At 36.9% G+C, this 23,434-nt stretch overlaps 3 protein-coding genes across 7 annotated transcripts; all 3 read right to left on the reverse strand.

The window, feature by feature from the left end:
* Positions 1–1,478: 1,478 nt before the first annotated feature.
* Positions 1,479–10,559, reverse strand: LOC119552495 (spaetzle-processing enzyme-like). Of its 3 annotated transcripts, none has more exons than XM_037862101.1 (4): positions 10,504–10,559; positions 2,851–2,941; positions 2,082–2,631; positions 1,479–2,018 (listed from the first exon to the last, which is right to left on the reverse strand). In XM_037862101.1, the coding sequence occupies exons 2-4, from the start codon at positions 2,921–2,923 to the stop codon at positions 1,607–1,609; spliced, it is 1,035 nt and encodes a 344-aa protein (XP_037718029.1). In that variant the 5' UTR covers positions 2,924–2,941; positions 10,504–10,559; the 3' UTR covers positions 1,479–1,606. The 3 variants fall into 3 exon arrangements, with proteins under 3 accessions (XP_037718029.1, XP_037718037.1, XP_037718046.1); XM_037862109.1 differs by having other exon boundaries at positions 10,395–10,511; XM_037862118.1 differs by lacking the exon at positions 10,504–10,559 and adding an exon at positions 3,312–3,397.
* A 3,570-nt stretch (positions 10,560–14,129) lies between these two features.
* LOC119552511 (spaetzle-processing enzyme-like) lies at positions 14,130–17,524 on the reverse strand. 2 transcript variants are annotated; one of them, XM_037862132.1, is made up of 4 exons: positions 17,373–17,524; positions 15,360–15,450; positions 14,736–15,285; positions 14,130–14,672 (listed from the first exon to the last, which is right to left on the reverse strand). In XM_037862132.1, exons 2-4 carry the CDS (start codon positions 15,430–15,432, stop codon positions 14,261–14,263), a joined length of 1,035 nt encoding a protein of 344 aa, XP_037718060.1. In that variant the 5' UTR covers positions 15,433–15,450; positions 17,373–17,524; the 3' UTR covers positions 14,130–14,260. The 2 variants fall into 2 exon arrangements, with proteins under 2 accessions (XP_037718060.1, XP_037718067.1); XM_037862139.1 differs by lacking the exon at positions 17,373–17,524 and adding an exon at positions 15,827–15,975.
* A 536-nt stretch (positions 17,525–18,060) lies between these two features.
* Positions 18,061–22,611, reverse strand: LOC119552527 (solute carrier family 25 member 45). 2 transcript variants are annotated; one of them, XM_037862149.1, is made up of 5 exons: positions 22,482–22,611; positions 22,105–22,217; positions 20,381–20,621; positions 20,207–20,321; positions 18,061–18,545 (listed from the first exon to the last, which is right to left on the reverse strand). In XM_037862149.1, exons 1-5 carry the CDS (start codon positions 22,525–22,527, stop codon positions 18,149–18,151), a joined length of 912 nt encoding a protein of 303 aa, XP_037718077.1. In that variant the 5' UTR covers positions 22,528–22,611; the 3' UTR covers positions 18,061–18,148. The 2 variants fall into 2 exon arrangements, with proteins under 2 accessions (XP_037718077.1, XP_037718085.1); XM_037862157.1 differs by lacking the exon at positions 22,482–22,611 and having other exon boundaries at positions 20,381–20,604.
* Between the last annotated feature and the right edge of the window lie 823 nt (positions 22,612–23,434).

Below are 23,434 nucleotides of genomic sequence, written 5' to 3' on the forward strand. Positions count from 1 at the left end.
TAGATGAGTCATTAGCTGCAGTGTAACAGGTATAACACAAACTCTATTGCTTAAACTTACCGGCACATCATGGGCAACAGGCCTCTATAAAGACCCGAGATCCCATCAGTCTTGAGTATCCTTTTGAAAGTCCCAAAGGCAGTCCGCCGCTGGCCATAGAGGTAATCATTATAATCTGTGGTCTTTGGGAGGTTAGCTTTCAGTTTCAGGACAGTAAAATCGTGTCAAACCTACAAGTCGCTGTCTGCAGGCGAACTTTGATCAGTTCCATGGGACATGCGATGAAGGACTGGACGAACCCGGCCACCGATCCCGCCAGGAACATGTTGGGGTACACCTATACAGTGTTATAGTGAGTGACCCAAAATTCCAACACTTAGATGATTATGTATATAAGAAGCTGGGGAACTTTTATCTTGGGGTCAAATCTTTTCGATTTGGTGGGCAAACTTTTTTTTACCTTTAATTTAAAAATTTTCTATGGAAATTATGTAAATTGCGGGGAGAAAACCTCCTCATTTCCTCCCCAGGCCTGAAAGTACTAGTACTAACAAATAACCAAAAGGTTTTTTGAGTTCTTGTTAATAGATTAGTTTTAAGCAATGTCATACCTTTCTTTAAATTAAATTTGAAAATAAAGGTTCCGTAAGAAATTGTAAACTATAAGTATTTGCCAGATTTCTAATTTCAAATAAGACGCATGATTTAAGGACGAATTATTCTTAAATTAATATACTTATATTGTAAATTTAAATTGGGTTTTAAATATATGCTATATGAGAACTTTTTCAGCACGCATGTACTTAAATGGTAACCATGAAATCGTTTTTAAGTACTTTTCTCTGAGTCTTTACTCATAGATTAAGAGGGTTTGTTGTATTCGACGGAGAGTAGGTAACAGGTATAAAGAACAGTATCCAACGCTAAAGAACATATATTATCGATCAGGATCACTCCCCACCCTCAACTCGCTACAATGTAAAATTCCATCACGCACATAAGTGTGCCAAAATTTGATATAACCTTGCCAATAGCGAAGGTGCAGCCAGTTCCAAAACAGTGTTGGCGTAATAATACTTATAAACGGCAAAAATGATATCATAATGCCACTTGGTTACTGTAAAATTAAAAGCAATGTTTCCAAAGTCGAAAATCTAATTTCTATCTGATCAGCATATCAAGTAGCTTCGATGGCCCAGTGTTCTTGGTTGATTAGTCATTTCCTCAAGAAAAAGTGAACTTCGGTAGGACGTTTGCGCTCAAAATTATGGGTAATATTGACCAATATAGAATGATGTAACTGTAATAAAAGGTTAAGAACTATTAAATATATTTACTTTTATTTTATTGATGCTTTTGTTACTATTTAATGTTGTTGTCCATTTAACTATTATATTGGTCAAGTTTACCATATAGTTTTTTTGTGCATGTAGAAACAATTTGAATATAAACATCAGTCAAAGTTTAGCTTTCTCTCCGTACCTTTATTATTAACATTGTTGTGACTTTTGAACAATACAGCTTAATAAATTTATGTTTTTTTAAATAAGAGCGAGATATAAATAAAAAATTCTATATAAATACGATCGGCTAAGTGAAAAGTTGTTCAAGCTCTTAAAAAGTATAGAACCCAATAGATAAAGGATTCCATTTTCGTATAGACACCAGCACTTCCGCAATTTTCACCTCCGTGAGATACTATTCCAGCTAGATACACGAGCTCTTGTCTATAACGTATATAATGTATCATAGTGCCCATCAGTGGACCGCCGGAGTCTCCAAAACAGGTGTCCTTGCCCTCCTGACCACCCGCACATATTTGGGTCTCATTCAGGTATCTATGCTCTTTAAAACACTCATTCTCCACCTGCTTGATGGTGGCCTTCAACAAGACATTACTGTTATTGTTACTTTCAGTAATGCCCCAGCCGGCTATTTCGAATTTGGGGTGATGTGTCGCGTTTATCAAGGAGATGTGAATGCCCAGAACACAAATAGGTCTAATTTCTTCGGTGTAGCTGATGGGAAAAATCGTGGATTGGTAAAATTATAATACCTATACTGAGGAAATCGCAACTTACCGTACTGGCAATTTAAGTCGTATTAGGGCAATGTCGTTTCGCAGAGGCGTGTACTGGAAATCCCTATGTACGACAATCTTCTCCACTTCTATTTCCAAGTGCGGAGCAGCCCACCTTGGTCTCTCATTTTTAGGCTTGATGATGTCGGGGTCGGAGGATGTGTCGTGCTCGCCCAGCCGAACGGAATCTATCTTCACCCTGCTCACGCAATGTGCGGCAGTCACAACATAGCGATTGTTGATCAGGGAGCCACCACATGCGGCTTTGCCTTTACTGTCCAGAAGCAAGGCCATCCATGGAAACTCGTTGGGTTGAGCCTTTACTCCCCCGAAAATTCGATGAGTGCCAGGCCTCCGTCCACAGGTTTTATGATCTGGCAGGACATTACCTGGCTCCGGGCAGCAAACGTAGATTCTCTGGTCTTCCGCATTGGCCGTCCTATCGTTTCCGCACTGTATGTGGGCCATTCGTTCGTCATAGGCGAAGTGGTACATGTGAGGGCACAGGTATAGTCTTACGCACTTTTCATCGAGTTGACAACTTTCGAGCCCTGATGGAGATTTAATTAATAATACGCACAAAAAAAGGTTTTTACTTTGAGTTTTTTTTAGTAAGTTAATTGAGGGTAATGTTTAGCGTTATTTATCAAATTCAAAGTTTTGTGGTTTCTCTTAAAATAATATTTTAAATGTTTCTTAAGTAATATTAAAATTTATTTATTAGTTTTTTCAAAGTTTTTTGTAGGTACATAAATGTATTCGATATTTACCAGAAATGGTGGAAAGTATCAGAAAAAAAGCAAGCCGACTGCACACATTAAGTCCAAGATTCATTTTCAGCATTCAGAGCTTGAGATCAAACTGCAATTAAAAGCCGGACTGTTTTTAATCATTCAGAATAAATTGATTATTTTTTGCAAAAGAAAAATGATAAAACTGATCGGCAACAATCAAATAAACACACCAGTAATTTAAAATTTTGAGCATCGGTGGGTACTGATTGATTTATGATGAGTTGGGCTGATTAATATTCGTGGCAATTAAGTGCGAAATGTTTCAATTGCAGTGACAGTTATATCAAAATGTTGAGGAGGAGAATACACAGGTAAGAAAAGATTAGATTTTTTATATAGTTATATAGATTGATATGGATAGGCTTATATTTTCAACCATCGAGTACGATAAAATCCATATTTCTTTCAGTTTTTTCTTTCACTTTTGTATCACTCACTTCTAAAGTTTCAAGTCTACAAATATGTTTTTGGTTTTAAAGATGTGCGCACTGTGACACTTGGAGTATCAGATCAGGATCGTGATATTTTTGCCGAGAGATCGAGATTCAAGTTACAGCTGCGGTCAAAATAGTAGTAGTGCCCACAGAGGCTTTTTAGTAACCCCAAAAAATAACTCTATAAATGTTTATACAATTTTTCTTTAATTTTCATTAAAACTTAACTAATAGTAGCTAATATTAATAAACAACAACTTAGGATAATTCATAAGATTTTTCCAAAAAAAAATAAAAATGTGAATTTTTACAAAATAATAGTAGTGAAACGTTTCAAAATTTTCAGCTAAAAAAAAAACGGGCCACTTCATGACATTTACTTGGTTGGCTGCGAACCACTCCATAGCATGTTTACTTGTATGTTTTGGATCGTTATCCTGCTGGAACGTCCAAACAAGAGGCATGTCGTTTAAAATATTGACGTATGTATACGTAACGGTCCATGATGATTCTGACCCAATATATTGGCCAAACTCCATAGTATGAAAAACTTTCCCAAATCATAATTGATGAACCACCATGCTTTACTGTTTTTACCGTATACTTTGGAGAAAAAGCACATAAGGGTGGTCGTCTAACAAACTGCCGAGAGCCTCGGCCTCCATGCAATCTGTTTGTGCCTAACCGAAGTAGACACTTCTGGGTCACACCGCGGGACAAGGGGGTAATGAGCACTTGTCGCTGGCACGGGGACGCTTTTGACGATCGCGTCGCGGCAATGGTAACGATGGTTCACTCATAGAAATTTTACTGTAAAATCGCCCTAAAACAAGGAAAATCGCCCTAAAACGGGGGTCAATGGCGACTGGGTAACATTTTCTAAGAATAGGCATGTAATGGTCTTACATTTAGGGCGATTTTTCTTTGATTTAGGGTTAATTTTCTGTTTTCAAAGGTAAATACCCTTAACATACATATGAAAAAAAAGTTTAAGCATCAACGGCGTTATTTCTTGAAATTAGGGTGAAGCGCCCTAAAAACAAGAGCAAGTGCCCTAAATATAAAAGCTAATTTTTATAAAAAAAGTCGTGCTTGGACATGTTTGCTGGTTATCTGCGGTACATTTTCCAGGAATTTTTTTAGTATTATTTGACTTAGTGTCCTTTATTCCAGGGTTCGTAACTGTTATAAGTTTTATTTTTAAAATCACTTTATAATAGTTATGTCATGATTTTTATTAAAAACTCATGAAATAATTGTTATTCTCTCAGTTTTATATTAAATTTAGAAATAGCCAACCGCGCATTTAGTATTTTAAATTTTTAATCACATTTCTACGAACCACGGAACCGCCACAATATGATTTTGAGTTTTATGTTTGATTTAAATAATAAAACTCAGAGAATAAGTTTTATTATTTGATTTTTATATAAAACTCAAAGAATAACTGTTATTTTTCAAGCGAAAAGTAAAACTCAAAAAATAAGTTTTATTTGTCAAGTTTTATATAAAACTCACAATATAACGATTATTTCATGAGTTTTAAATAAAACTCTGAAAAATAAAAATCATTGCGGTTATGTAAAATACAATGTTTAATAACGTCAGTGGTGTAGTTGGATTTTTTTCAGGATTTTCCCTTGTTAGTGATTTTTTTGTTTGAAAAAACAAAAATAACAGTTATTTTCGAACCCTGATTTATTCACTATAATTTGAGAGGGTGGGAAAAGGGCAAGGTTATTTATTATTTGGCCGCTCCACGCATGTTGGTAAACTGCTAATTAGAGTCATATGAACTGAAAAGTAGTCATTAAACAGAATCAGGGAAATAACATTAATATAAAACAACTTACTTCTTGAGAAAAATCTTCGTGGTCGCAGCGAGAATCGAACTCACGACCGCTGGGTTCGCAGTCGAGAGCACTACCGCTGCACCAAAGACGCATTGCGATAAGCGACGCGCAAAAAGGGTGCATATCTCAATTTGTTCTAAGAACCAATTCTCAATTTAATTCTAAGAAATATTCTCACTAACGACAACAAACTTCGTGTTATTTTACCAATTAGACTAAATACATTAAAAAACAAGAAAGGAAGTTAGCTTCGGCAAGCCGAAGCTTATATACCCTTGCAGCTATAATTATTAAATTTAAAAACACAAAAAATGATATTCCCAATAGTATAAGATAATATGTCAAAAAACACCGAAGCTATAATTTGTTTCATATTATTTTCCTACCAATTTTGCGATCGTTCCTATGGCAGCTATATGACATAGTCGTCCGATTTTGATAAAATTTAATTCGAAATTCAGAACTAATTAAAAAATGTTATTTCCAAGCGTTGGAGGTTATATGTTGAAAAACACCGAAGCTAAAATTTTTTTCATATTATTTTTCCACAAATTTTCCGATCGTTCCTATGGCAGCTATATGATATAGTCGTCCGATTTCGATAAAATTTAATTCAAAATTCAAAATTATTTAAAAATTGTTATTTCCAAGCTTAGGAGTTTATATGCTAAAAAACACCAAAGATATAATTTTTTTTCATTTTTTTGTCCGATTATTCCTATGGGAGCTATAAGATATAGTTGTCCGATCCGGCTGGTTCCGACTTATATACTACCTGCAAAAGATATAAGACTTTTGGGAAAGTTTCAGCCCGATAGCTTTAAAACTGAGAGACTAGTTTGCGTAGAAACGGACGGACAGACGGACAGACGGACAGACGGACAGACGGACAGACGGACAGACGGACAGACGGACAGACGGACAGACGGACAGACGGACATGGCTAGATCGACTCGTCTAGTCATGCTGATCAAGAATATATATACTTTATGGGGTCGGAAACGTCTCCTTCACTGCGTTGCAAACTTCTGACTGAAATCAATATACCCTCTGCAAGGGTATAAATATTATTTTAATGTAATATACATTTCTTTTTTTGTTATTTTGACGTGTTCTAAAATTTGTTTTGCCTCTGCACACAAAATTGTTTAAGAATTCCATTATAAAAACTTGCACAAAAAAGAAAAATAAATGTTGACTCTTTGTGGGCTCGAACTCACGCCATTTAGATGAGTTTGAAAGTTTAACTCATTAGATCGCTAGGCTACCGAATTTCAAATTTCAAGGGCGATTTTCTAGTTTCAAGGGCGATTTTGGATGATTTTTTGTTCGACGAAAAATGGCAATTTGCCATAAATATGAGAAAATATTAAAAGCTTATGCTCGGAAAAATTCGCCCTAAATAATAGAAATTTTAGAAAAATTAACCCTAAAACATATTTTCTATGGCCATTTTTCCTATATTTACGGCGATTTTTCTTAATGTAAGGGCGATTTCATGTTTAGGGCGATTTTTCTAGTATTTAGAAAAATAATTTTATGAGTGTTGCGATGCCGGACCACAGGCGATGCTGAGCTGCGCTGAGGTTGAGCTAACGAGCCCTATTCCCAGAGGTAAAAAGTAGAACCGCGGAGTTATGAGGTGCGTTGATAACTGATTTATTCTTCATTTAATACATGCTTATATACTACTTGGAACACGGAAGTCTAGTGTAATGATTAGTGAAGTAAGCTATATTCTAAAGTAGGTCAGGGAATTGTGATTATGGTAGCAGTTTGCGTAGTTGGCTCGGTTGACACTGCAAAATGTGCTGACTGCGTTGGCGGGTGAGTGTGCCGTTGAGTCGGTGAGACGGTGAGTTAGTGAGACATATAATATGCTGATCAGCAATTCTCATCTGCAGTGAGTGCTACTGAGCACCTGGTACTGTTCCCAACTTGGCTACTGCTCGATTTGTTGGGTGTGGTCTTGTTGACTCATTCCACCACAAAATATTCCTCCACTTTTCCAAAGGCGGTATGTTTTTTTGTGAGTAAGGGCACTTTTCTTGGACTTCTTGAAATGAGGTTATTATCTCTAAGCCGTCTTCTTACCGTTTCCAAACTAACATTTAAGTCACATGATTTTTTCAGAGATGCAGCACAGGCGAAAGGCTCTATTCTTGCCTGTCTTGTTAAGCGATCCACTGATCTTTTGCCCAAAAAATTGAGTCGACCACGCGTTTCATTTGTTGACTCATATTTAACAGCATTTCTAACCATTGCACACTGGGCCAGCCGATCCGATTTTTGTCCAAAAATACGTTGTTTTTTTAAGAAAATGACCAGTCCGAGTATAGAGTCCTTTTTATAATACATTAAGCTAATTTATGCCAAAGTTTCAACGAATTTGGGCAAGATGTTTTCTTTTACAGTATTTTTAAAGTTGATTTTGACTTAGTCAAACACTCGGATCATTGCAAATGAAGGCGAAAATAAATACAAAGAGGTATGAGAACCGAACTTAACTGCACATTCTTAGAGAGCAGAGAGACAGAGCAGATGGCGAAGAAATTGGGAAAATAATAAAACAAACTTTCTCTAATTCTCTGCTGCTTTGGATGATTCAACCGAATGCTCAACCCGAAAATAAGAAAACAAACGACTAGCAGAAGGCCTTCTTCCTTTTGGATGTTTTATTACAAGCGTTTTCTAACATTTGACTAACGAGAGGTGTCAATGGACTGTAGGCCATGGGTCTAGTCGCTCAACCGCGGCAATTTCAGGTCGGAGTTCAACCCCGACTGGGAACAATTTTTTTTTTATGCAATCTTTTTTTTTTTTTAATCAATGAAAGTCATGAGTGCTATTCACATAAAATGTTAATGTTAGATACATTGATTAGAGTTTTGCTGTACAAACATTGTTAGTGGCTAGACTCCCCAGACAAATGTAAAAATAGCAATAAGCTAAATATACTATATATACTATATATATATATATATATATATACTAAATATAGCTTATTCCTAAAAATAAATAAATATATTTATTTATTTTTGACGAAGTATTTCGAGATTGAGCCCTTATTGCAGCAGACCATACGAAATGATTCACCAACACAACCAAAGAGCTTTACACGGACAACGCACACTAGCAAAATCGAAAATCCACATCGAACTTTTTAGGAACTTAATGATGTTGTGGGAGCTTGAGTTTGAGGGATTAGCTATTATTTTCTTATTATTTTTTATAAAAGACCCAAATGTACAGCAACATGACACCATTTTTCAAATTTTGCTGAACATTTAAAATATCAAAAGAATCGATATATCGATATTTTTTTATGATATTTTTTAATATCATCGTGTGATATTTTTCAAACAGCAAATATCATCGATACGATATTTTTTCAAAATCCAACAACCCTACGGCATATATGTACATGTAAGGGTTGCTTGGCAAAAATTAGCCCGCCTGTGTACATTTTCTTACTCCTAGTTACGCATCTTGTTATTCTATGGTCTTTGGGGGAACCAAAGCATATTTGATGTTTTGTTGAAGAAATTTCCCTGAAAACTGAAAAAATGTACTTTTTTCTCTTTTAGCTACTTTTAAAGGCATTTTTATACCCGTTATTCGTAGAGTAAAAGGGTATACTAGATTCGTCGGAAAGTATGTAACAGGCAGAAGGAAGCGTTTCCGACCCCATAAAGTATATATATTCCTGATCAGGATCACTAGCCGAGTCGATCTAGCCATGTCCGTCTGTCCGTCTGTCCGTATGAACGCTGAGATCTCGGAAACTATAGGTGCTACAATACTGGGATTAGGCATGCAGATTCCTGAGATTCCTGCGCAGCGCAAGTTTGTTTCAGTAGAGTGCCACGCCCACTCTAACGCCCACAAACCGCCCAAAACTGTGGCTCCTACAGTTTTGATGCTAGAATAGAAATTTTAACTGAAATGTGTTCGCATCAATACCTATCGATTGACAAAAAAAAAGTTTGCCACGCCCACTGTAACGCCCACAAACTTCAAAAAATCGTAAGTATGAACGCGGATATCTCGGAAAATATCAAAGATAGAGAAATGTGATTTCAGATTTAGATTCCGTAGGCTTGAGCGCAACGCAAGTTTGTTACGCGAATATGCCACGCCCACTCTAACGCCCACAAGCCGCCCAAGCCTGTGGCGCCCACAATTTGCATGCGATATACAAAATTTTAACTGAAATGTATTGATTGATCCAAAAAAAAATTTTCCACGCCCACTCTAACGCCTATAACGCTTAAATCTGTCTACCGCCGGCAGGTGGCGCATTTCAATCTCGCTTTGCTGCTTGCATATCTCCATTTCCTTTGGTCCCTTTAGCCGAGTAACGGGTATCTGATAGTCGAGGTACTCGACTATAGCTTTCTTCCTTGTCTCTATTTTATTCCTAGAAGTGGCAAAAAAAAACCCTGCTGGGAAACTGCCAAATATACAAATATACAAAAAGCACATAAGGGTGGTCGTCTAACAAACTGCCGAGAGCCTCGGCCTCCAAAATGTGCTGACTGCACAGTGTGCCGTTGAGTCGGTGAGACGGTGAGTAAGTGAGACATATAATATGCTGATCAGCAATTCTCATCTGCAGTGAGTGCTACTGAGCACCTGGTACTGTTCCCAACTTGGCTACTGCTCGATTTGTTGGGTGTGGTCTTGTTGACTCATTCCACCACAAAATATTCCACCACTTTTCCAAAGGCGGTATGTTTTTTTTGTGAGTAAGGGCACTTTTCTTGGACTTCTTGAAATGAGGTTATTATCTCTAAGCCGTCTTCTTACCGTTTCCAAACTAACATTTAAGTCACATGATTTTTTCAGAGATGCAGCACACGCGAAAGGCTCTATTCTTGCCTGTCTTGTTAAGCGATCCACTGATCTTTTGCCCAATAATTTGAGTCGACTACGCGTTTCATTTGTTGGCTCATATTTAACAGCATTTTTAACCATTGCACACTGGGCCAGCCGATCCGATTTTTGTCCAAAAATACGTTGTTTTTTTAAGAAAATGACCAGTCCGAGTATAGAGTCCTTTTTATAATACATTAAGCTAATTTATGCCAAAGTTTCAACGAATTCGGGCAAGATGTTTTCTTTTACAGTATTTTTAAAGTTGATTTTGACCTAGTCAAACACTCGGATCATTGCAAATGAAGGCGAAAATAAATACAAAGAGGTATTTTATTTATTTAACAGCATTTCTAACCATTGCACACTGAGATAATGACCAGACCGAGGATGGAGTCCTTTTTATAATACATTAAGCTAATTTATGCCAAAGTTTCAACGAATTCGGGAAAGATGTTTTCTTTTACCGTATTTTTAAAGTTTATTTTGACTTAGTCAAACACTCGGATCATTGCAAATGAAGGCGAAAATAAATACAAAGAGGTATGAGAACCGAACTTAACTGCACATTCTTAGAGAGCAGAGAGAGAGCAGATGGCGAAGAAATTGAGAAAATAATGAGAAGAACTTTCTCTACTTCTCTGCTGCTTTGGATGATTTCAACCGAATGCACAACCGGAAAATACGAAAATAAACGACTAGCAGAAGGCCTTCTTCCTTTTGGATGTTTTATTACAAGCGTTTTGTAATAAGACAGTAAACTTCTAAGGTTGTTGGGATTTCCCAATAATGGTTTTGGAAATGATTGGTTTTTCAAATATAGGTTTGACACCCATATACTCGTTATCCATTACAGATTCTTACTTGCTTCATTATTACCTGACCGAAATTGAAATATGTGCCATATGTGCTTGTCCGCAAAATGGCAAACCAGGATCGAAAACTAAAATTTTCATAATCATCGTATTTTTTTGTGTATTTTCATAAAAAAATGTTCATATTTTAATAATACAGCGGAACCAAAGCATATTTGATATGTTTTGTTGAAGAAATTTCCCTGAAAACTGAAAAAATGTACTTTTTTCACTTTTAGCTACTTTTAAAGGCATTTTTATACCCGTTATTCGTAGAGTAAAAGGGTATACTAGATTCGTCGGAAAGTATGTAACAGGCAGAAGGAGGCGTTTCCGACCCCATAAAGTATATATATTCTTGATCAGGATCACTAGCCGAGTCGATCTAGCCATGTCTGTCTGTCCGTCTGTCTGTCCGTATGAACGCTGAGATCTTGGAAACTATAAGAGCTACAATGCTGGGATTAGGCATGCAGATTCCTGAGATTCCTGCGCAGCGCAAGTTTGTTTCAAAAGAGTGCCACGCCCACTCTAACGCCCACAAACCGCCCAAAACTGTGGCTCCTACAGTTTTGATGCTAGAACAAAAATTTTAACTGAAATGTATTGTTCTCATCAATACCTACCGACTGACCTAAAAAAAAAGTTTGCCACGCCCACTTTAACGCCCACAAACCGCCCACAAACTTCAAAAAATCGTAAATATGAACGCGGATATCTCGTAAAATATCAAAGATAGAGAAACGAGATTTCAGATTTAGATTCCGTAGGCTTGAGCGCAGCGCAAGTTTATTACGCGAATATGCCACGCCCACTCTAACGCCCACAAACCGCCCAAGCCTGTGGCGCCCACAATTTTCGTGCTAGTTAAAAAATTTTAACTTAAATGTATTGGTCTCGTCAATACCTATCGATTGATTTAAAAAAAACTTTGCCACGCCCACTCTAATGCCCACAACGCTTAAATCTGTCTACCGCCGGTAGGTGGCGCATTTGCTGCTTGCATATCTCCATTTTCCTTTGGTCCCTTTAGCTGAGTAACGGGTATCTGATAGTCAAGGTACTCGACTATAGCGTTCTTCCTTGTTTTATTTTTAGATCATAGTATTGAGGGTGGTGATGTTTCTAGGTCAAAATCCGGTCCGGTCAGTCTTGAGGGTGGAAAAAAAAACCACTCGAAAAGCAAAGTACTCATTTGCTAAAAAAAGACGTAAAAATCAACTAATAAATCTCTTTTAGGAAACAAGTAAGACATACGAGCTACTTTTTATTTTTTACTTGTTGAAAATAATGACTTCTAAAAGTTTGTGAAGAAGTCGAGCAGCAACGTCAGCATCTTTGACTTCTAATTTTTTTTTATTTCCATCAATATTTGATGAGTTTTCCACTTTAAAAATACGGTAAAAGGAAGCTACCTGCCCGAATTCTTTGGCAAAAATTAAAAAATTTCTTTAAAAAAGTCGAATTGGCTGGCCAGTGTGCTCTGCAGAGAACTTATTTTTCTGATACACTTTGTTATTCAGATACTGATCTAAGTACCATTTGACAATAAAGATGAGTAGTTAACCTGAATATTCAAAAATCAGAGAAAAGGGGCAGTTTCCCTTTGTGTTACGTATCAATATCTTGCTTTCTAAGATATCTCACTAATAAGCTCTGGAATCCATTGATTAAGGAACGTAAATTCCATAATTCTGTGGCCGGTGAAACGAGTTGTAGTATCGACGTATTCAAGCTTGTTTGCCTGATAAATATGGTTGGTTTAATTTAATTCAACCGTTAAATACTTATGCTTATTTCCCCTGAGAATTTCTATTGCAAATCTACCAGTTTTTATTTTCATAAAATTGGTAACAGGGAGTCCCCTTAAAAGAGATTCATTAGACACATATGAAAGCTCCATTTTTAGATGAGTCATTAGCTGCAGTGAGTCACTAATCTGTGGTCTCTGGGAGGTTAGCTTTTAGTTTCAGGACAGTAAAATCGTGTCAAACCTACAAGTCGCTGTCTGCAGGCGAACTTTGATCAGTTCCATGGGACATGCGATGAAGGACTGGACGAACCCGGCCACCGATCCCGCCAGGAACATGTTGTGGTACACCTATACAGTGTTATAGTGAGTGACCCAAAATTCCAACACTTAGATGATTATGTAGATACAAAGTTGGGGAACTTTTATGTTGGGGTGAAATCTTTTCGATTTGGTGGGCAAACTTTTTTTTACCTTTAATTTAAAGATTTTCTATGGAAATTATGTAAATTGCGGGGAGAAAACCTCCTCATTTCCTCCCCGGTCCTGAAAATACTAGTACTAACAAATAAAACCAAGAGGTTTTTTGATTAGTTGTTAATAGATTAGTTTTAAGCAATGTCATACCTTTCTTTAAATTAAATTTGAAGATAAAGGTTCCGTAAGAAATTGTAAACTATAAGTATTTGCCAGATTTCTAATTTCAAATAAGACGCATGATCTAAGGACGAATTATTCTTAAATTAATATACTTATATTGTAAATTTAAATTGGGTTTTAAATATATGCTATATGAGAACTTTTTCAGCACGCATGTACTTAAATGGTAACCATGAAATCGTTTTTAAGTACTTTTCTCTGAGTCTTTACTCATAGATTAAGAGGGTTTGTTGTATTCGACGGAGAGTAGGTAACAGGTATAAAGAACAGTATCCAACGCTAAAGAACATATATTATCGATCAGGATCACTCCCCACCCTCAACTCGCTACAATGTAAAATTCCATCACGCACATAACTGTGCCAAAATTTGATATAACCTTGCCAATAGCGAAGGTGCAGCCAGTTCCAAAACAGTGTTGGCGTAATAATATTTATAAACGGCAAAAATGATATCATATTATCACTTGGTTACCGTAAAATTAAAAGCAATGTTTCCAAAGTCGGAAATCTAATTTCTATCTGATCAGCATATCAAGTAGCTTCGATGGCCCAGTGTTCTTGGTTGATTAGTCATTTCCTCAAGAAAAAGTGAACTTCGGTAGGACGTTTGCGCTCAAAATTATGGGTAATATTGACCAATATAGAATGATGTAACTGTAATAAAAGGTTAAGAACTATTAAATATATTTACTTTTATTTTATTGATGCTTTTGTTACTATTTAATGTTGTTGTCCATTTAACTAATATATTGGTCAAGTTTACCATATAGTTTTTTTGTGCATGTAGAAACAATTTGAATATAAACATCAGTCAAAGTTTAGCTTTCTCTCTGTACCTTTATTATTAACAATGTTGTGACTTTTGAACAATACAGCTTAATAAATTTATGTTTTTTTAAATAAGAGCGAGATATAAACAAAATTCTATATAAGTACGATCGGCTAAGTGAAAAGATGTTCAAGCTCTTAAAAAGTATAGAACCCAATAGATAAAGGATTCCATTTTCGTATAGACACCAGCACTTCCGCAATTTTCACCTCCGTGAGATACTATTCCAGCTAGATACACGAGCTCTTGTCTATAACGTATATAATGTATCATAGTGCCCATCAGTGGACCGCCGGAGTCTCCAAAACAGGTGTCCTTGCCCTCCTGACCACCCGCACATATTTGGGTCTCATTCAGGTATCTATGCTCTTTAAAACACTCATTCTCCACCTGCTTGATGGTGGCCTTCAACAAGACATTACTGTTATTGTTACTTTCAGTAATGCCCCAGCCGGCTATTTCGAATTTGGGGTGATGTGTCGCGTTTATCAAGGAGATGTGAATGCCCAGAACACAAATAGGTCTAATTTCTTCGGTGTAGCTGATGGGAAAAATCGTGGATTGGTAAAATTATAATACCTATACTGAGGAAATCGCAACTTACCGTACTGGCAATTTAAGTCGTATTAGGGCAATGTCGTTTCGCAGAGGCGTGTGCTGGAAACCCCTATGTACGACAATGTTCTCCACTTCTATTTCCAAGTGCGGAGCAGCCCACCTTGGTCTCTCATTTTTAGGCCTGATGATGTCGGGGTCGGAGGATGTGTCGTGCTCCCCCAGCCGAACGGAATCTATCTTCACCCTGGTCACGCAATGTGCGGCAGTCACAACATAGCGATTGTTGATCAGGGAGCCACCACATGCGGCTTTGCCTTTACGGTCCAGAAGCAAGGCCATCCATGGAAACTCGTTGGGTTGAGCCTTTACTCCCCCGAAAATTCGATGAGTGCCAGGCCTCCGTCCACAGGTTTTATGATCTGGCAGGATATTACCTGGCTCCGGGCAGCAAACGTAGATTCTCTGGTCTTCCGCATTGGCCGTCCTATCGGTTCTGCACTGTATGTGGGCCATTCGTTCGTTATAGGCGAAGTGGTACATGTGGGGGCACAGGTACAGTCTTACGCACTTTTCATCGACTTGACAACTTTCGAACCCTGATGAAGATTTTTAAAATTTTTTACTATATATAAGACGGAACTTAAGTAATATAAATTTCTTCGAATTTTACCAGAAACGGTGGAAAGTATCAGAAGAAAAGCAAGCAGAGTGCACACTTTAAGTCCAAGATTCATTTTCAGCATTCAGAGCTTGAGATCAAACTGCAATTAAAAGCCGGACTGTTTTTAATCATTCAGAATAAATTGATTATTTTTTGCAAAATATGAAAAAACTGGTCGGCAACAATTAAACAAACACACCAGGAACTCAAAAATTTTGAGCATCGGTTGACTTATGATGATTGATTTATGATGAGTTGGGCTGATTAATATTCGTGTCAGCTAAGTGCGAGATGTGACAATTGTCCATGCAGTGACCATTATATCAAAATGTTGAGGAGGAGAATACACAGGTGAGAAAAGATTTGATCACTTATATAGATAGATAGATTGATATGGATAGACTTATATTTTCAACCACCGAATACGACAAAATCTATATTACTTTCAGTTTTTTCTTTCACTTTGTATCACTCACTTCTAAAGATTCAAGTCTACAAATATGTTTTTGGTTTTAAAGATGTGCGTACTGTGACACTTGGAATATTAGATTATATTATATTATTATTTTTGCCGAGAGATCGAGATTCAAGTTATATTCCGCGGCAAGGAATCACAACCGTCAAGTTAAAGAGCGAATTAAATACTGACCCTGCTGTGCTAGACGGTTGCGAATTTATACCCTTCAGTTCCAAAAAAAAAGTTTCACTTGTGAATCACCTTGGGAATCACGTGGGACATGTCCTCTTGCACAAGTGAAGAACAAGTGACGCTCCATACAGAAAATTGTATGGGATGTCCGCATTTTCACAAGTGAAAATTCAAATGAAAATTTTTCGAAGTCCTACGGGATTTACTGCCTAATCGAGCGCTCAAAGGGGTGCTCAAAAAAGCGCCCAATGAGTGCTAGTTTTTGTGCACTGATGAACCCTAAATTAAATTTTTTGATGCAAAAAGTTTCTTCAAACAAAAATAATAGTAACTGCAAAAAGAATTTTTCAAAAATCATTTTGCTTATATTTTTTATGATTAATTGAAAATGCTTAGAAACATGCATCTTAGCCATATTTTTCTCTTTTTCATACAAATTTTTTCCGACATTGTCACCTTTAAAAAATCATAAAAAATATAAGCAAAATGATTTTTGAAAAATTCTTTTTGCAGTTACTATTATTTTTGTTTGAAGAAACTTTTTGCATCAAAAAATTTAAGTTTTTTTATCTAATCTAATCTAATCTTTTTATCTAAACTTACCCCAGCCACATCTGTAAGAACCAAAAATTACATATGCCCTCGAATACAAACACTGTGTTCCAGAAGGCAATTTTTAATAAATGGTATCCGGTTATGGAACAATCTACCGCACCAATACAAAACAATTAGGAGCGCAACTCAATTTTACAATAAAGTTAAAGATCTTTTAAAATACCAGTACACATAAGTATAAAAATTAAATGAAATGAAATAAAATAAAAAAATAAAAAAAATATATTAAAAACAATAATAATAGAAACTAAGAAAATTTGATGTTAGTCATTAATATTAATTTAAAAAAATAAAATAATAAAAAAATAAAAAAATAAAAAATATATTAAAAACAATAATAATAGTAACTAAGAAAATTTGATGTTAGTCATTAATATTAATTAAGAAAGCGAGAGAAATTGTTTAAATGATTTAAAAATAATAATAATATAAAATATCAACTCAATGTGACTAGCGCGATAATTATAAGTGTGCACTTGTAGCGCTAGGATATAAACAAATAAATAAATAAAAAAAATAAATAAATAAAGAGCGACGAGAAAACAAAGGAAATCGTGGCAGCTAAGTGCGAGATGTGACAATTGTCCATGCAGTGACCATTATATCAAAATTTTGAGGAGGAGAATACACAGATAAGAAAAGATTAGATCGCTTATATAGATAGAGAGATTGACATGGATAGACTTATATTTTTAACCACCGAATACGGTAAAATCTATATTTCTTTCAGTTTTTTCTATCACTTTTGTATCACTCACTTCTAAAGTTTCAAGTCTACAAATATGTTTTTGGTTTTAAAGATGTGCGTGCTATGACACTTGGAATATTAGATCAGTGTCGTGATATTTTTGCCGAGAGATCGAGAGTCAAGTTATATTCCGTCGACAACCGTCGAGTTTAGAGGTGAGATGAATACTGTCTCTGCTGTGCTAGACGGTTCAGATTTGTATGGTTCGAAGCAGTTGTCTGTGTTGTGTGAATCGATTTAGGGGGATGAGCTTTTTTTAACGGAGTTATTGATTTGATATAGGTTGATAGCGGCCGGGGAAAAACAGTAACCAATCGACTAGCAGAAGGCCTTCTTCCTTTTGGAAGTCTTATTACAAGCGTTTTAAAATAAGACAGTAAACTTCTAAGGTTGTTGGGATTTCCCAATAATGGTTTTGGAAATGCTTGGTTTTTCAAATAAATGTCCATATTTTCATAATGCAGTGGAACCAAAGCCCCACCATTTACACTAAGCAAAAAACTAACAAAATGCTATTGAAATGCAAATAAAAGTTTCGGAAAAAGTTTTTTTTCCTTTTTTTTATTTGCACTTGGTGCGTACGAACGTACGTTCGCGACCCGTGGAAAGGCCCATATGCAATGGTCTTAAAATAAACCCCTTCGAAAAGATGACAGGACCATCTCAAGAATCCTGAGTATTATATCAAAACGTGCGTGTACAGTATAGAAAAAGCGTAAATAGTTTATTAAGTTTCAATCACACTCGTCTTAGTTAAAGCTCTTAATCACCACCAGACCGGCTGGGTCACACGTAAGTACCATTCCACCGCTGGCACCACTCCAGGGCGTACTCGTACCCCAGGAAGGTGGCTGCATTGAAGGGAACCGCTCGTGCCACCAGCATCCAGCTGCCCCGGAAGATGCTCCTCCAGCCGTAGGCCCTGTACTGGACCCGCACGCAGTGGAAGATTCCCCGATACCTGTGGTTCTCGTCCGCCTGCATCAGGGTCTTCACCACGTCGAACGGAATGACACACACCCACGATATGACGCCGGCCCAGGCTCCAGCTAGCGTGGTCACCAGGATGTTCACACTTGACCCGTCCGCCTGACTGCGTCGTCGGCGCACAAAATCCCGCCTATCCATGTAATCAATTCCTTGGCGATAGGCCAGCATATAGATGCCATAAGGCAGGACGTCGCTGGAAAGAAAACATACGAATTAATAAAAAAAACATTATTAGTTAAAAAAAAAAGCTTATTTAAATTGAATATTTGATAATAATAATTAAATTAAACAAAAAAAGCTCTCCAATACTAAATGTGGCGCCAAACACTATTTAGATTTAATACACCCAAAAAAAAAAATCGCCCTTAAATCAAGAAATTCGCCCTTAAATCAAGAAAATCGCCTATGATTTTGAGCCAACGGCGACTCGCCTTTATTTTAAGTAAATAATTTTCTTGAATTTATGGTTTGCCATTTCTGGAAATAATGACAAATTTTTCTTAAATGTATGGTAAATAACCTTAAAATTAAGGAAAATTTTCTTAAAATAAGAAAAAAAATATTTATTTTGTAAGATTACCTTTTTCTACATTTGAGGAATTTGGTTGGTTTTGTATACCAATTTTGGATTTTAAATGGATAAAACCGTTTCTAATTTTAAAGGCAATTATTACATGGTAATATAGTATATAAATTTTTATATTTACCTGTATTTATGTAAGATTTATTTTATATAAATACTTTTTATAAACATATAAATAACAAATGGAAAAATCCTTGCCTCAGACAACCCCGGCATGAACTCGAACCCGCAACTGCTCACACCATAGCCAGACGTCTTAACCATTCGGCCACGCGTGCTTCTTGTCATACAATGACTAAAGAGGGCTATGGTGCTTTTGGTCCAGCTTTACGCATACCAATAACGTTTATTCTAATCTAAACTCTTTTAACAACCGTTTAAACAATTTGGTAAATAGAAAAGTGAAACTAATAAGAATAAAAATTAAATAAATTTAAAAAAAAAGAAAAATAAATAAACAAAGGGTACACTTGCCGTGGCGTGGGCTCGAACCAGGTACTTTTGTACGATTATTTATTGACCGGACGTCTTTACCAGCTAGACCACCATCAAAATGTATAAAAAAAAGTCACTTTTTCCTTAAAATATGGGTATTTCTTTACTAAATTTAAGTAAGAATTTACCATTATTTCAAGAAAAAAATCAAGAAAAATTCGCCATTAGTTAAAGAAAAATTTTTATTCTTCCTCTTCTTCTTTACAAAAAAAAGAAAAATATGGCGAAATTCCGTAAATTTTAGAAACTTTTTCCATAATCAAGAAAATATTTCTTAATTCAAGAAAATATTTCTTAATTCAATGGCGTTTTAAAATCACGGGCGAATTTCTAATATTTATGGTGATTTTTTTTTTGAGTGTAGGCGTTTAGCAGAATCATTGGGGTGTTCAAATTTCAAAGTTAATTTTGAATATTTATAGATTGCCGTTGTTCGCTTTGCTACTCTGCAGATAACTTGTTTTCCTTATATACTTTGTTATTCAGATACTGATCTAATTAAATTTCATCATTCTGTGGCCGGTGATACGAACGTTAGTATCGACGTATTCAAGCTTGTTTGCCGGATAAAAATGTTTGTTTTAATTTAATTCACACTTATGTATATTCCCCCCTGAGAATTTCTATTGCCAATGTCCCAGTTCTTATTTTCGAAAAATTGGTAACAGGGAGTCCCCTTTAGGGAGATTCATTAGTCATATATGAAATTTACATTTTTTTAGATGAGTCATTAGCTGCAGTGCTCTATTGCTGCGAACTCTATTGCTTAAACTTACCGGCACATCATGGGCAACAGGCCTCTATAAAGACCCGAGATCCCATCAGTCTTGAGTATCCTTTTGAAAGTCCCAAAGGCAGTCCGCCGCTGGCCATAGAGGTAATCATTATAATCTGTGATCTTTGGGAAGTTAGCTTTCAGTTTCAGGACAGTAAAATGGTGTCAAACCTACAAGTCGCTGTCTGCAGGCGAACTTTGATCAGTTCCATGGGACATGCGATGAAGGACTGGACGAACCCGGCCACCGATCCCGCCAGGAACATGTTGTGGTACTCCAGCTGCTCCCGCTGGTAGTCACTGTGGCACACCTTCCTCAGTTGCCGCAGATGGTTTCCATAGATGCCGAAGAGCAGCGAGTTGATCGCTCCCGTCGAGATGAACGGAAAGAACATGCCCCTGTAGAAGCCGTTGACCTTTAAAGCGATGTTGACCGGTTACACCCATTACCTCCCCGCCACCCACCTTAAGGGATTACGTCAAGGCAGGGTCTATAACCCCAAATACTGGTGTTCTATCAAAGTCTACTCCAAATCGTAACCAACCAATGCAAGTCTGGTTGAAGAAGTTTATACCTATTTGCTGTTTTTTAAATAATCTTAATTTTAAATATCTGGGAATATGTGCGAAAATAAAATACAGCGAGGATATATATTCTTTATACAGATAATCCTTCAGCTTTATTTATCTTTTTCCTGACTAACCTTTTTAAATAATAATTTGTGGTACTTGGTACTTGGTACTTGAAAAGTAGTTGAAAAGACAGTAAAACAGGATAAGAAAAAACCGTATTAAACAAAATGTACAAAAAGTAAAAAGAAAGTAAAGCCGTAAAAAAAAATATTATCAACTATTAAAAAGTTAAAAACTGGATTTTTAAACAGCCAATTCATTAACCAGCCCGTACATTGAATACTGAAAAAGATAGGTTTTAATTTCTGCACCTCGGTAGAAAGTTAATTGAAACTGCAAATATAGCTTAAAACAAGGGAGAACGCTATAGTCGAGTACCTCGACTATCAGATACCCGTTACTCAGCTTAAGGGACCAAAGGGAAATGGAGATATGCAAGCAGCAAAGCGAGATTTAAATGCGCCACCTACCGGCGGAAGACAGATTTAAGCGTTGTGGGCGTTAGGGTAGGCGTGGCAAATTTTTTTTGTATCAATCGATAGGTATTGACGAAACCAATTCATTTCAGTTAAAAATTTTTATCTAGCATGAAAATTGTGGGCGCCACAGGCTTGGGCGGTTTGTAGGCGTTATAGTGGGCGTGGCATATTCGCGTGACAAAATTGCGCTGCGTACAAAGCTACGGAATCTAAGTCTGAGATCCCGATTCTCTATCTTTTATAGTTTCCGAGATATCCACGTTCATATTTACGATTTTTTGAAGTTTGGGGGCGGCTTGTGGGCGTAAAAGTGGGCGTGGCAAACTTTTTTTTGGGTCAATTGATAGGTATTGATGAGAACAATACATTTCAGTTAAAATTTTTATTCTAGCATCAAAACTGTAGGAGCCACAGTTTTGGGCGGTTTGTGGGCGTAAAAGTGGGCGTGGCACTCTACTGAAACAAACTTGCGCTGCGTAAGAAGCTCAGGAATCTGCACGCCAAATCTCAATAGCGTAGCTCTCATAGGTTCCAAGATCTCAGCGTTCATCCGGACAGACGGACAGACGGACAGACGGACAGACGGACAGACGGACATGGCTAGATCGACTCGGCTAGTGATCCTGATCAAGAATATATATACTTTATGGGGTCGGAAACGCTTCCTTCTGCCTGTTACATACTTTCCGACGAATCTAGTATACCCTTTTACTCTACGAGTAACGGGTATAAAAAAACTGATGTTTTCTAAAACCCCAACTTGACGTAACCCTTATCTCAAACTTACCCCATTGTTGCGGCTGTAGATCTGTTGAATGGCTGTCACGACGGATGAATTTGAGGCCTGTTGCCATACTTTGATTGTGTCGAGTGGGTGGGCCACCAGCACGCCGCAGGCACCTTTATGAAATAATGAATATAGCATAAACTAATTAAAAATTGTAGCCACAAAGTTGAACACATGTTGAACGGCCGCCGAAAGCCGCTTGCCAAGAATTCGATGGATCAGGGGCGTTGCACGTGAACTTGACCATGGCGCCCGTTTTGCTGCTGCTTCGGCTGCTGTTCCTCTCAACAAGTGGCTGCATTGCGTCATTCCCAGAGTCTGCCCAATATGGCATGCGATGCTCGATGACGATTCCCAGCTGGAGCTTTTCCACTCACCGCCAAAACATCCGGCCACAAAATCGCAATAGTTCTCCCACTTCATGGATGGAATATGCAGCAAGTGGTTGGAATTTTCAAAAATTGATTTTTCTCGCGATTTCCCAACTGCACCTGCCAACGCAGGCAAACCAACTGCAGCGCAACAGCTTTTGTGGCCCGACGGCAAAGCTCTACGCTATGAGATTTACTAGCTTTTCCACCTTTCAGAAGCTGATTGCTAAAACATGCAAAAAACCTGATGGTTTATTATTCAAAATACCGGATCTCTTCTTTCAAAAAGTTTTACCATTCTCATGCTCGAATAAGTTCGCATTTTCTCAAATTTTCCAATTTCCAAATGCAATTATTAGGGCCCAGAAGTGTCTTACAACGACTATTGGGCTTAGGGAAATAGGTCTGCCCAGTCTCTGCCGGCACACTTTCAGCGTACAACAGCACTCGTTGCACACACATAGATACTCACACAAATAAAAGACAAAATATCATACTGTTCAGTGGCGGATCCAGAGACGATTCTTGGGGGGGGAAATTGAACTTATTCTTCGATTTGGGGTTCAAACTTATTATTGCGAGAGAAATGCAGTACTAATTATAAAAAAAAAATATTATTTGGTGAGAAGAGTGTCACTGTTGTATTTTCATTTTTTACTGCAGAGAATATTTTTCTAGCAAACAAGTAAAATTTTCAGGTTCTGTGGTTCCAAGGGGGGGGAAATTAAGGAAATTTCCCGTGGATCCGCCACTGATACTGTTCCATGCCGATCGCTGCTTTAAAGGTCCCAAGTTTTCAGTATCATCTTCTAAAGACAAATCAAACAAGTTTTCTGTTTTATTTTGTATTTATTAATTTTTTATTGTTGATTGATCTCTTTGCTTCTTTTCTCTCCTTTTGCTCGTACTCATTCATTCAGTTTTTGTGTGTTTTTCATTGGGTTTTAATCATTTTTGGT

This window comes from Drosophila subpulchrella, chromosome 3R (assembly GCF_014743375.2).
Source record: "Drosophila subpulchrella strain 33 F10 #4 breed RU33 chromosome 3R, RU_Dsub_v1.1 Primary Assembly, whole genome shotgun sequence".
NCBI lineage: Eukaryota > Metazoa > Arthropoda > Insecta > Diptera > Drosophilidae > Drosophila > Drosophila subpulchrella.

What these genes read in the sequence shown, in the direction of transcription:
- LOC119552495 (XM_037862101.1), bottom strand. Translation starts at nt 2,923, where the DNA reads ATGCTGAAAATGAATCTTGGACTTAATGTGTGCAGTCGGCTTGCTTTT. An exon ending in GATACTTTCCACCATTTCTG is followed by an intron (nt 2,632 to 2,850) that starts GTAAATATCGAA and finishes AATCTCCATCAG; the next exon opens with GGCTCGAAAGTTGTCAACTC. An exon ending in CGACTTAAATTGCCAGTACG is followed by an intron (nt 2,019 to 2,081) that starts GTAAGTTGCGAT and finishes TTTTCCCATCAG; the next exon opens with CTACACCGAAGAAATTAGAC.
- LOC119552511 (XM_037862132.1), bottom strand. Translation starts at nt 15,432, where the DNA reads ATGCTGAAAATGAATCTTGGACTTAAAGTGTGCACTCTGCTTGCTTTT. An exon ending in GATACTTTCCACCGTTTCTG is followed by an intron (nt 15,286 to 15,359) that starts GTAAAATTCGAA and finishes AATCTTCATCAG; the next exon opens with GGTTCGAAAGTTGTCAAGTC. An exon ending in CGACTTAAATTGCCAGTACG is followed by an intron (nt 14,673 to 14,735) that starts GTAAGTTGCGAT and finishes TTTTCCCATCAG; the next exon opens with CTACACCGAAGAAATTAGAC.
- LOC119552527 (XM_037862149.1), bottom strand. Translation starts at nt 22,527, where the DNA reads ATGAAGTGGGAGAACTATTGCGATTTTGTGGCCGGATGTTTTGGCG. An exon ending in TGTGGCCGGATGTTTTGGCG is followed by an intron (nt 22,218 to 22,481) that starts GTGAGTGGAAAA and finishes TATTTCATAAAG; the next exon opens with GTGCCTGCGGCGTGCTGGTG. An exon ending in TCGCCTGCAGACAGCGACTT is followed by an intron (nt 20,322 to 20,380) that starts GTAGGTTTGACA and finishes CAAAGATCACAG; the next exon opens with ATTATAATGATTACCTCTAT.